This window comes from Rhinatrema bivittatum, chromosome 8 (assembly GCF_901001135.1).
Source record: "Rhinatrema bivittatum chromosome 8, aRhiBiv1.1, whole genome shotgun sequence".
Lineage (NCBI taxonomy): Eukaryota > Metazoa > Chordata > Amphibia > Gymnophiona > Rhinatrematidae > Rhinatrema > Rhinatrema bivittatum.
The window spans coordinates 206560794-206574436 of NC_042622.1; the positions used below are offsets into that span (position 1 = coordinate 206560794).

Consider the following 13643-nt stretch of genomic DNA (forward strand, 5'->3'; position numbering starts at 1 on the left):
TGATGTAAACTGAAAGCTCTATAACCAAACCAATGGACTGTTTACTTTTTATATGGCTTTACCCTGCCCAGCCTCTACTGGGATTCAGCAGCGTGAGCCTTCATTCGTAACTACCCAGGGCTTTACCCTGCACCCTCCTCCTCTGGGCCCTCTCCCTCCTACTTCCCCTTCCCGAATTTTCGACTTACTGCCCCCCATACCCATCTCCAGCCCTCATCTCTTTAGGCTGATCTGGGGCTTGGCAACAATAGCAAAGAAAATTAGAATGGGGCCTATCAGGAGGCTCATAGGTCCTACAGTGACCCTGCCCCCTCACCATACCTGGGAACTCTCCGGATTTGGCCCGGAGACTCCGGAATTCTAAGAGAATTACCGGGTCTCCGGGCCAATACCGGAAATCTCCGGGTGCTGCAGCAAAACCAATCTGCTTCAGCCCGGAAAGAAGAAAGGAACATCATTGGTCTTGCGCGGCTGAAAAAGGAGGAACTCGACAGTGATTTCTACCATCTCCAGACCTGTTTAACTCTTAACTTCGCTTCCTCGTGACACCACCTGCTCCTGCACAGCCTGTTCCCTGTATCCAGCCACTTGCCCGCCCCATCCTGTTTGCCTTGGCAATCGTCATTGCGATTTCCTGCCCGTGCATGAACCGAGGAGTAAGAAACAGGCAGCGTCCACTTCCGCAGCACAGGAGGAGAAGGAAGAGGCTGCTGCTGCTCCAGGAGCCCAAGTTAGAGGCTGCTGTTGCTAGTGTGTTTTGAAAGGGGGGAGAGAGAATGAATGAGCAGGTCTGTGAGAGTGAGTGAGTGTGTATTTATGTAGGAAGAAGAGATCTGAGAGTGCATGTAGGTGAGTAGGAGAGAGCTGAGTGCAAGTGAGCATGGGTGTGAAAGTGAGTGGACGTGTGTATGGAAGAGGGAGAGACGTGAGTGTGTGTTTGTGTGTTGGTGGGAGAATGGCAGAAGTAAAGGTGTAAATGGACATGTGAGAATGTGAGAGAATGAGCAGTGAAAGTAAGTGTGAACATGAAGAGTGGTTATGAGAGAAATTTTGTGAGCATCTGGTCCCACTGTGAAGTTACCCTCCCCCCCCCCCCTCGCTAATCTAATCCATGGTAATCTCAGGGTGACTGGAAGTCAAAAGTTCCCAGGTATCCCCCTCACACAGGTTTCCTTGGCAACAGGAGCCTGTGTGGGAAATGTGGCGAGGCTGCTGCAGAGCCTGACAGGCCCTATGCTAATTATTCTGTGAGAAATACACAATGAAGGATCTATAACCTCTTGAATTAACAGAAGGAGATTTAAAATCACAGATAAGAGGCATTTACTGATAAATCAAAACGCTTAAATTTCAGTTATACATGTTCCTAGGGGAACATGAGAAACGGCAAACTCTTCCACTTGTTACCCGAAGAAATGCTACGACACATGGGACTCTCTTTCCAAAGAGTTTCTGCCGTTGTGTATCAATAGAAAACCTTTTTCTGAAAAGCGAGGTCTGCATTTGTGACTGCACGGCTCTAATGAAATCCCCCCTAAAAGGAATGGAACTGTTTTATTTAACTGTAAAATGCATTTTTCCAGAAAAGCAAAGTTGCAGGATAAGAAGCCACACATAGGGGGGTGACATCATCTGAAGGCATGTGGCTTTCTTATTCTGCCTGTCCTCAGAGAATTTATTAGTACAAATACATAAAAAGTGACTTCAGTGCTCCTAATGCAATCATCTCATTGCTGCTTGCACCAGTGAAAAGTTAACATACCTTTCCACCTCCCTGAGCCACAATGGTGCCTCGGTCCTTTGGATCTTCGCACAAGGCAAGGAATACCCTGAAAATAATATGAGGTAAAAAATCTGACATTTTACAAGTGAAAAGAAACAAAAAAACATCAAATGTTGTACATGGAACATGATGAGAAAATGTTTGAACAGCCTGCCTGGGTGCAAACTCCGTGGAACCTGTTCCCAAGGACCTTCCACCTGTGAACGTTCCCTCTGAAAAATACCCTGGGTTCAAAGGACCTGATACCCTGCACCTGCTGTGTCTGTGGGCAGAGTTTTGCTGGAAAACCACACATGTAGATTTGAAAATCCAATCTAGGGATGCTGTTTTTCAGCCATGCCCTATACGTGGCCCCTGGAATGCCTCCCCACACTCTGCCTAAATGTACCCTACACATAATTTTATCCAAATTGAGGCCAATTTCCTTTCTCTCTATCATTTCTAGAGCGCCACTAAACACACGCAGGGCTGTCTTATGCGCATCCGGCTGAAATGGAGAGGTGGTAAAAGAGAACCCCAAAATATTTCTCTATACTTGCTGCATAAAAGGAAACACTATTAGTTAGCTTTAGACACTGTGACTGAAATTACAAACAGAAATTGATTATGCACTTGCAGTTGTATTTATTGAAAAACACAGGTAAACTGCATCCAGAGATGAGATAAGATGGTTTGTAACTTGTTCCCAACAGATGTGAAGACTACTGCTGGGAATCCGCTTTCATGGTGATTCGACACACGTGGCTGTACTGCCTTTCTCAGCCTGACAGACTTGACTAGATTGTAAGCTCCAAAGGGCAGAATCTGTGTCTTAAAGGCAGTCCCTGCTCCATGCTGCCTTAAATCTAGTCAAGACAAAACACACAACAAGCAAGAGTCTGTAGGAAGTGTATTTATTGGCGAGAAGTGGTTAGGATTTAACAGCAGCTTCCGAAAGGTGAGATTTTAACCTGGATTTGACTATGGAGCATGATGCACTGAAATCAGGAAGCCCAGTCCAGTCATATAGCGCAACAAGATGGAAAGCATAGCGTCAGAAGTAAGAGGTTGAAGGATAAGCGCATAGATAAGACTTTCTCAATGAATGGAGCTCACGAGGAAAGATGTACGAAGAAAGAAGAGGAGAGATAATAAGAAGCTGCAGAGTGAATGCATTTGCAGGCGAGCATGAGAAGCTTGAACTGATGCAGAAGTGGACAGGGAGCCAATGTAAGTGGCTTGAGAAGATTTACAGGGTCATAGCAACGTTGAAGACGTAAGCTGTGCGGTTGCATTTTTTTTTTAACAGATTGCAGTGGAGAAAGATGGCTCAGTGGGAGGCCCGCAATGCGCAAGTTGCAGGAGTCTAAATGGGAGGGGATAAGAGAGTGGATGAGTATTTTAGCAGCATGCTCAGAAAAGAAGGGATGAACTGAATCAGTAAGACAGAGGAAGAATTGACATGCTTTAGCAGTGTTTTGGATGTGCATAGAGGAGAGAGAGAGAAGCATCAAAGATGACCCCAGGCTTACAGGCCAAGGGAACTGGGAAGACGAAAGTATCATCCACGGTGACAGAAAAAAAGGGAAGAGGGGAAGCAGATTTGATGTTAAGGTTAAGGTAACGGAGCTTCCAGGTGGTGAGATCAAACAAGCAGGCTGAAGCTTGGGACTGGATTTGTGGTGAAATTTCTGGTCCTCGGAAGCAGATTTGGGAGTCATCAGCACAAAAGTGGTACTGAAAGCTACAGGAAGGAGATCAGAGCACCAAAGGAAAAAGTGTAGAGAGAAAAGAGAAGAAAGCCTGGGACAGAGACTTGAGATACACTGACAGATAGTGGAATAGCAATGGAGGAAGAACCGCCAGAGGATACAGTAAAAGTACGAAGAGAGAGGTAAAAAGAAAACCAAGATCGAGCAGAGTCCCAAACTCCAATCTAGTAGAGTATGCCAAGGAGCAGACAGTGATCAAAAGCAAGGAACAGACCAACTGTTATTAAAATAGTCTCCAGTCATAAGTAGAAATTATTCATTGCAACAGTAATTTTCAAAACATTTTGTGAGAATAATCTTTGTTTAAATTGGAAGCAATTGAATATATGTTGATGTCAAAACGTTTAGTATAAGACTGGGTAAATTGTCTATTGTCTAAATCTCATTCAAACCAATTTTTCGCCAGAACGTAATTTAAATAACCCAGTTCACCCAACTGAAAGACTTTTTGTACTGGAGTTTTCTTATAGATTTTTGTACTCAAATAGGCACCAGTGACACACAACATATACTGTACTGATTCGGGGGTATTTTACCTGGCCAGAAGCTCCTTGGTTGCGTCCGTCAGGATGGCGCTGTCAACCTTCACCATGCAGGTAAGTGTGGAGACTACGCCAGCTTTCAGAAGCCGCTTTACCCGCTTCAGCACAAAATCCTTCTTATCCTGGGAATGGCAAAGAGAAATGAACAGCTGAAGACCTACTCTGCCAGCAGGACTGCAGAGTTACAGGATCACTCTTAGTCTCTTTTATACGGAGGCAGGTCGGACACTCGGGAGATCTCATGATGAGAATCCAGGCCTACGAAACATGAAGACTAGGATTCCAAGCCCACTGCTCACTAAGGGGGGAGAACAATTTTTCAAACTGTCCGCACTGGGCCCAAGACTATGCTTACATTTTACTTACAGGCTTTTCCATCAATTCTCAAAGTGAAATTACATGCGTACTTTCACTTTAAAAACTGCTGAGGGTGCACAGTCTGCACGGAGACTGAAAATTTCTCCTCTATGTTTGTACTCTTCCTCCCCCGACCATGCCTCCTCTCAATGGCGTTGAAAGTCCTTGCATTGTAGAACAATGTGGAGACTTTCAGCTGTATTCAAGGAAGACAATTTTCAGACAGATAACTTATGAGTGTAAATAGCTATTTACTCATGTAAACGGCATTGAAGATTGTCCTTAATGTTTCCATAGAAACAGAATATGATGACAGATAAGGGATCATAAAGTCCTTTTAGTCTACCTGCTTTTAAAAGAAAAGTTCAGTAATGCCACCTTAGATCCACCAACATTACTATAAATTGTAAGATACCATTGCTGTAAACCACCCTGGCCAGGTATTACCCAAGAGTGTGGTATATAAGAAACTGGAAATAAATAATTAAAATAAAATATAAAACAGAAGGAAAACTCATTGATCACATGGGGCTTTTTCTACCTTGAGGATGCAGTGACAAAGTTTCTTTGGTGCTTTTCAGCAACCCACGCTTCTATTCTGCCGAATTTTCGGAACTCAAAATTCTCCATCTAGGAGCTTCCTGTGAGATGAACTTTTCTTGTGGCTTTTCTCCCTCAGGCCTTCTGAGATTCTCTCTTTGGGATTCCTGTGACTCAAGCTTCTCACGTGCTGCAAATTTCTCTCTCAGGTCTACCTGCGATTGCAGTTTCCTTATCTGTATCTGACTCTAATATCACAGAACTTTTCAAATACCAATGAAAGTTTTATTACCGTATCTATTACATTATGCTACTGATCTTCTGGTGCTGACCACGGTCGGCTTACCTTGGGGTGCTCCTCAGGCACGTGCTGCTTGGAAAACTTGGCAAGCTGTACAAGCTCAGGAATGACCTCCTTGACTTCGTAGCTATTGGTGCAATTCACCAAGGTGGAAGCCACGGAATAGAGAATGGTCTTATCGCTCGTCTGAGAAGAAAAAATGCACACACCTATGACGTTGGTACAACTTGCTAAAGGAAAAAAACAAAAAAGGAATGGCATTTTACAACTTTCAAGAGAGTTCCCATGTTAAATCCCATGCAAGTAAATGTCCATAGAAAGGCACAAGTGCTGGGGGCCATGGAGAGAAATATTTCTCTATGCTTACTACATTTTTATCAAGAGATATATGTGCAAATAAATGATTTTAATCTAAGGCAGTTGGTCTGTCTTGCTTTAATATTTGCCTTCTGGCTCTGACAGTCCACCTTCCGGTCTGTTTTGTGGGACCCAAATGTCATTATCTTACACATCTCTCCCTGGAAAGCAAATTGGGGCTATTAAGGCTTAGAAACTGGCAAACAGATTTATGACAGGTCGACTCCAGTACTGGAAAAAGCCAGAAGAAGATCTTGCATGGGAGAATACATTTATAAGATTCTAGAATCTCTCTGCTCAGGTAATTGATGTCTGGGAATTTTCTGGTTCTTATAAGGGGTTGATGGATGATGAGGGGTGTTTCTGGTTCATTCCTCTAGGCTTACCACTTCCCCATATAGGGATCTGGAGTGACCAAAGGCTTGAGTGTTCAGATCAAACATTGCTGGGATCCTCACCCTTTATCTACAGCATAGGCTGTAAGGAAATCGAGTTCAGATTAACTTTTTCTCCCCAAGCAAGGGGCTCGTTTCATCTGCAACTGGAGGAATCCACAACTACTGTCAGAACTGGGGAGCAAGAGAAAAGAACACTCCTCTGAGCAAACTAAGACAAGGCGGTCGCTATTTGGGACAAGTTGAACCTTAGTCGCTTTGCAAGGAACACTGTACCATCTTGCTATAGATACTATCACAAAGTAAGATTGCACAACTCCGGTGAAGTGGAGGAGTAGCCTAGTGGTTAGAGCAGCAGGCTGCAAACTTGGATTCAAATCATGTTACCACTTCTTGTGACCCTGGATAAGTCACTTCATTCTCTATTACCTCAGGTACAAACTTAGGACCGGTGCTTTTTTAATATATGTATTAATGATCTGGAAAGAGGTACGATAAGTGAGGTGATCAAATTTTCAGATGACACAAAATTATTCAGAGCAGTTAAATCACAAGTGGATTATGATAAATTGCAGGAGGACCTTGTGAGACTGGAAGATTGGGCATCCAAATGGCAGATGAAATATAATATGGACAAGTGCAAGATGATGCATATAGGGAAAAATAACCCTTGCTGTAGTTACACGATCTTAGGTTCCATTTTAGGAGCTACCACCCAGGAAAAAGATCTGGGCATCATAGTTGAAATAACATTGAAATCAGTGGATCAGTGTGCTGGGGCAGAAAAAAAAGCAAACAGAATGTTAGGAATTATTAGGAAGGGAACGGTTAATATTTATTTATTTATTTATTTATTTATTTATTTAATATCTTTTATATACCGACGAACGTTGGGAACATCTCATCGGTTTACAGAGAACAGAACTTAGCAACAGGCTTTACATTTGTCACATGATTATAATAGGAATAGTAGAAATAACAATAATAACAAAAACAATAACATACGAGTAATATGGAAGTTATACAAGTAATAATTAACTAAGTGGGGTACATGATAGTGGTTAGTCAGAAGAGGGGCAGGGAGATTCTGCTAGATATGATTGATATCAACATTTGTAGGAGGTATAAATTTGTATATACAATGTTGTCGAGGAATATATACACGTTTGTGAGTAGAAATGTTCTTATTTACAGTAAGCTGTCTTGATAAATTTGCTTTCCGGGAAGCATAGTAGAAAGCTAATTGTTAGGCAAGGTGGAAAGGGGTGGTTAGGGGGTGGGAAGGAAATAGGGGTGGGGGGGGGGGAGATGGGAGGAGGGAGGTTAGGAGTTAGGGAGGGGGGGGGGCTAGTGAATGTGTGAATGTTAGGTGTATGAGTGTCTAAAGAACCAAGTCTTCAGGCTTTGCCTGAATATTTTTGGGCAGGTTTCTTGGCGGAGGGAAGTGGGTAGTTTATTCCAAATTATCGGTCCTGCTAGGGAGAGGGCTCTTTTGTTAGTGGTGCGGAGTTTAGTAAGCTTAGGTGAGGGGGTGTGTAGTGTGGCTAGATATTGTTTTCTGGTGGGTCTACTACTGTTGTGAAAGGAGAAGTGTTCTTTGAACCAGTGCATGTTGTTGTTATGAAGGGATTTGTGTATTAGGGTGAGGGCTTTGAAGGTAATTCTAGATGCGACGGGTAACCAATGTAGATGTTTGAGTACAGGGGTTATGTGATCATATTTGTGAGTGTTGGTGAGAATCCTGGCAGCTGCATTTTGGAGTAGTTGTAAAGGTTGGATGGTGTTTTTAGGCAAACCTAGTAGCAAGGAGTTGCAGTAATCTATTTTCGATAATATGAGGGCTTGTAATATGGTGCGGAAGTCGCTGAGATGTAAGAGAGGTTTGAGTCTTTTTAGGGTGTGCAGTTTGTAGAAGCAGTCTTTAAGGGTGTTATTAATGAATTTCTTGTAGTTAAGATGACAGTCAATGAGTACGCCGAGGCTTCGTACATGGGTGGGGAAGGTGTGGTCAGTGGCAGGGCCATTGTTGAGTGTTTGTGTGGGGGTCATAAGGAGGGTGGGGGATATGTTGGGGGGTGATATTAGGATAAGTTCTGTTTTAGTAGTGTTGAGGGCGAGAAAGTTGTTAGATAAGAGGCTGCTAATATCAGAGAGGGCGGATTTCCAGGTTTCAATGGCTTTGTGTATTGAGTCTTTAATCGGAATAAGTATCTGCACGTCATCGGCATATATGAAGTGCGGAAGGTCAAGTTTAGCAAGGAGATGGCAGAGGGGGAGGAGATATATATTGAAAAGTGTGGACGATAGCGATGAACCTTGTGGTACTCCTTGAGAGAGGTTGTGGGGCTTGGAGGTGGAGTTTCCTATTTGTACGCTAAATTGTCTTTCAGCTAGATATGAGTGGAACCATTGTAGAGCCTGGCCTGAGATGCCAATGCTGCTGAGACGTTCTAATAGGATTTGATGCTTTATGGTGTCAAATGCAGTGGATATGTCTAGGAGAATGAGTATGTGTGAATGACCTTTGTCAAGACCTTTCAATATTTGGTCGGAGAGTGAAATGAGTAAGGTCTCTGTGCTATGATGTTTGCGAAAGCCAAACTGTGAGGGGGCGAGAATATTGTTTTCATCCAAGTAGTCTGATAGCTGTTTGTTTATGGCTTTCTCAAGAACTTTTGTGATAAGTGGGAGGTTGGAAATAGGACGGAAATTGGTGAGATCAGAGGGGTCAAGGGATGGCTTCTTCAGTATAGGTTTCACAATAGCATGCTTGAGGTTTTTAGGGATACTGCCAAGTTCAATAGACTTGTTTATAATGTTTGAGATAGGTTTGGCGATGATGCCGGGGATGGTGAGGAGGTGTTTTGTGGGAATGGTATCTGTAGGGTGTGTAGAGGGTCTGATTTTTTTAAGGATAGATTCTATTTCTAGGGATGAGGTGGTGTCAAATGATGAAAGATTAGTATTAGATTGGTGTTGTGTAGTATCTATGGATGTTTGCTTGGGGGGGAAGCGTGACATGATATTGCTGATTTTATTGTGGAAGAATAGGGCTAGTTCTTCACATTTTGTCTGGTTGTCTATGTCTGGTATGGATGGAGTGCAAGGTTTAGTTAAATTGTTTACTAGTTGGAATAGGGCTCTAGGATTGAATTGCAGGTGGTGTATGCGCTGTGAGTGGAAGTCTCTTTTGGTTTTGTCGATGTTAATTCGGTAGGAGTGCATGTAGGATTTAAATTTATTTAGTTGGGTGGCGGTAGGGTCTTTGAGCCACGCTCTTTCGAGCTTTTTTAAATTGGATTTCATGCTTTTTAGTTCTGGTGTATACCAGGGTTGTTTGTGTTTTTGAGACATGTCAATTGTGTGTTCTTGTATGGGGCAGATCTTGTTGGCAATCGTGTTGGTGATATGGTTCCAGGATGTGAGAGCAGTATCGACGTCTGTCAAATCAAGTGAGTTGATATCAGTGGACATGGCTGATATTAATTCTTCTTGTTTACAGTTACGTCTGAACTGTATGACTTTTTTACCTTGAGTGGGCTGATGGGTTTTAATAACAGAGCATGTCACATCGATGCGATAGTGGTCGGACCAGGGAATGGGTGTACAAGAGGGGGTGTTGGTTTGGATCTGTGAGTTGGTGAATAAGAGATCGAGGGTGTGGCCTGCTTTGTGAGTAGGTTGGGTGATAGTTTGTGAGAAACCGAGGGCGTCTAATGCTGTTAGTAGGGAGTCATAAAGCCTCTGTATCGCTCCATGGTGAGACCGTACCTTGAATATAGTGTACAGTTCTGGTCACCACATCTCAGAAATGATATAGTTTCACTGGAGAAGGTACAGAGAAGGGCAACCAAAATGATAAAGGGCATGGAACAGCTCCCCTATGAGGAAAGGCTAAAGAGGTTAGGGCTGTTCAGCTTGGAGAAGAGAAGACTGAGGGGGGATATGATAGAGGTCCACAAAATCATGAGAGGACTTGAATGGGTAAAAGTGAATTGGTTATTTACTCTTTCAGATAATACGAGGACTAGGGGGCATTCCATGAATTAGCAAGTAGTACATTTAAAACAAATCTGAAAATTATTTCACTCAATGCACAATTAAGCTTTGAAATTCGTTGCCAGGGGATGTGGTTAAGGCAGTTAGTGTAGCTGGGTTTAAAAAACGTTTGGGTAAGATCCTGGAGGAGAAATCCATAAACTGCTATTAATCAATAGGAATAGCCACTGCTTGTTGCTGGCATTAGTAGCCTGGGATCTATTTAATGTTTGAGTACTTACCAGGTTCTTATGGCCTGGATTGGCCACTGTTGGAGACAGGATGCTGAGCTTGATGGACCCTTGGTCTAACCCAGTATGGCAATTTTTTATGTTCATTTACCAAGCATTTTTCCCAGAGGCACAGAATGGGAGAAAAGCCTTAGTAAATCAGGCCATTAGACTGTAAGCCCTCTGGGGACAGGGAAAAACCTATGGTACCTAAATGTAATTTGCATTGAAGTGGCTGACCAGTCATGAAAGGCGAAATATATTTTATTTTATTTTTTTTTTATTTTATATCAAAGAACACTTCTACTCCGAGTCTTTCTTCACCCTTAAACAAGGGAAGGCGAGCCACACGGGATCCTTGAAATCCACTCCTGAAACACGAATGCCTGCTCTTCAGCAGTGTTCAAGGCTGCCCCAATACAGTTCAATCTGTGGGATTGGACACCACTTTAATTGGCATTATCTAAAAGGCAGGAAATCCATTTGTATTAGCCGGTCATGAAGGTACAAATTAAACACGCATCACACCTTGTACCAGGAACAACATCAGAAACTACTTTTCCACAGAAAAGATGGCGGATGCCTGGCTTGTCCTCCCGGAAGAAGTAGTAGAGACAATAAAGGTAACAAAATTCAAAGAAGCATGGGATATACACAGAGGATCCCTGGCAGCAAGACAATGGGATTGAGTACAGCCCACAGTACAGCATTTTTGTTCTTCCAAGAAGGCAGAGAGGTAGAAGTTACAACCTAAGAACAGCACTGACAATGTCTTGTGCTTTCTGGAAGGCATTGAAGTTACCTGCCCGGAGCAACAGTTAAAAGCACAGGACTTCTTCCATGGCCCAAGTCCAAAAGCAAAGCACGTTCAAGCAGCACTGTCTGAATTATCGAGAAGGCTGCTCACACCATAAAAATGTTGCTATCTGTAATTTTGTTATGGGTTTGACAGTTGCTTGGTTTTGATTGTAAAATTATTACCCTTAACATAAGTTTTGGAGGTAATCTGCCCAAAGCAGCAGTTAGTTACTACCATAAGAAACTTGCTGGGCAGACTGGATGGACTGTTTGGTTTTTTTCTGCCATCATTACTATGTTACTGTGTGTAATACCACAAAGCAGTGGTATACATTGTATTGGCCGAGGGACCTGCATGAAAGGACCATGGACAGGGAGGAAGTGACGTCACTCCAGCGAATGGAAGCCTGATCTGGTGTCTCCCCCGACAGCAATAGCATTCTCCTCTAATCTTTGGCATCCCCTTACCTCCCGTTCGCTGTTATTCGTGGTGCCTCTGCCCTGATTTTCTAGATGTCGGTAAAGCGAAAAACGGTAGATTTTAAGAAGTTTTCCTACCAGAAATCGCAACAAGAAGACGGACCCGAGTCGGCAGGCATCACAAGCATGGCGACGGCGCCGGAAGGCCTGCATGAAAATTTACCCCCGGAGGAAGCTGAGCTTACAGAAATTGATCTCCCCACCCGGGCGGAAATGAAGAGTTGGTTTGCCGAATTGAAGCACGATCTACAGCAGGATATGAACGATAACAAAAAAGAAATTATGGAATCCCTGGACGAAATGAGAGAAGAACTCGCTGAGACTGGAAGGAGGATTTTTGAAGTGGAAACGAGAGTGGACGCACACAGTGAAGATCTCAAAATGGCGCAGGAAACTCAATCCTCCTTACTTAAGGAGGTGGAACAGCTGACTGAAAAAGTCGAGGATTTAGAGAACCGTTCCCGACGCCATAATTTGCGTTTCAGAGGGGTTCCAGAGACAGCGGATTATAAGGACTGTATGGCTATTGTGACCCAAATCAGCACTATGATTATACAGGCGGAGTCCGCTACTGAGACTGGCGGGGACATGCCTACAATTTGCCTAGATCGGGCGCACCGTTCCTTGGGCTCGGGTGTCCGCAACAAACCACGGGACATTATTGCTTGCTATCAGGACTTTCGGGTTAAGGACAGAGTCGCAGCAGCAGCACGAAAACAAGCCTCTTGGAAATGGCAGGACAATGATGTTTTGATTTTTGCGGACCTTTCTCCGGTCACCATCCGGAAACGGTTTGAGTTGAAGAGTATCACGGATGCGCTTCGCCAGAATAATGTGAGATATTGCTGGCTCTTCCCATTTGGGCTTAGCTTTACCCTTAAAGGGGAACTACATCGGATTAAGACACTGTCTGAGGCCTCCAGGACCTTACGGGAAGCTGGATTCCAAGGCTTCGAAGTGCCACAGCAGGCTGCTAAGCCAACCTATAGAAAGGACGACGCTCCGAGATGGCAACGCGTTCCAAAAGGGGGAAAGCGACTTAGAAGATATCCGGAACGTGGAGACGTTGCTAATGGACAAACTTGAGTATATTTTGGGAGGGCTTACTCTCCGAGTAATCTGATTACTCTATGGTCCTTCATGCAGGATGTCAAGTGAACGCAGAGGAATTATTTTACATGACAAAGTTTCTATTAGTTAATGGTTTATCTAACAGACATTTATGTAATGGGTTGTGATGTTTTCTAGAGAGGAGAATATAGAATTGTACTGTATAGTTGTTTATATTATGCTGTGGGGTGAGTTCGAGGGAGGCTGGGATGACTGTTTTCCTCCATACATATATTAGTCAGTGTGGGTCGGATGAGCCACATTGTACTATTTCTAAGGTGGGGTGGGGATCGACATGGGGTTTGGGGCAATATGTATCTTTCTGGGGGGTTCACCAGGGGTGGAGATTACGGACAGTATTGTAATTTCAGATATTCTGGGATGCATTTGGCAGGGGAGGTAATCAAGAGACATGAGGGATTACAACTTGGGGCTCAATCTAGTCTTTTACTGATCCCATAACATGGCAGATATCAATTTTTTCTCTTTGAACGTAAAGGGTCTTAACACACCACTTAAGCGACACCGGTTGTATGCTGACTTAAATCAATATCATATTCATATTGCGTTTCTCCAAGAAACTCATCTCAAAAGGAGGCATGAGCACCTACTTCGGCATAGGTCTTACCCTTCTCAATATTGGGCCGCCTGTACTAAAAGCCATAAGTATGCTGGTGTAGGCATCTTAATCAGTCAGGATATTATCTTTGAATTGCATTCTACTCTAGAGGATCCAGAAGGGCGATACTTGATACTGGTGGTTTCCATAGGAGGTTTAAAATTCACGCTGGTAAATGTCTATGCTCCTAATACTCATCAAAGCTGTTTCTATGACCAACTAACATCACTTTTAGAGGGTCATGTAGAGGGCCATCTGATCATGGGCGGCGATTTTAACATCACTGTTAATCCCTCTCTGGATAATTCCAGGGGCACTGCGGTTGCCTCTGGCAGGGATCGC

General features: G+C 43.5%; 1 protein-coding gene across 2 annotated transcripts in view; it reads right to left on the bottom strand.

Moving 5' to 3' along the window:
• The window catches only part of UNC45B (unc-45 myosin chaperone B), a 108773-nt gene that overhangs the window by 20962 nt on the left and 74168 nt on the right, over window positions 1-13643 (bottom strand). For both annotated transcript variants that reach the window (XM_029612781.1, XM_029612782.1), the window contains exons 13-15: window positions 5320-5460; window positions 4071-4198; window positions 1763-1829 (exon numbers count right to left, since the gene is read on the bottom strand). In XM_029612781.1, coding sequence (XP_029468641.1) covers window positions 1763-1829; window positions 4071-4198; window positions 5320-5460 — 336 coding nt within the window. The remainder of the gene's footprint in view (window positions 1-1762; window positions 1830-4070; window positions 4199-5319; window positions 5461-13643) is intronic.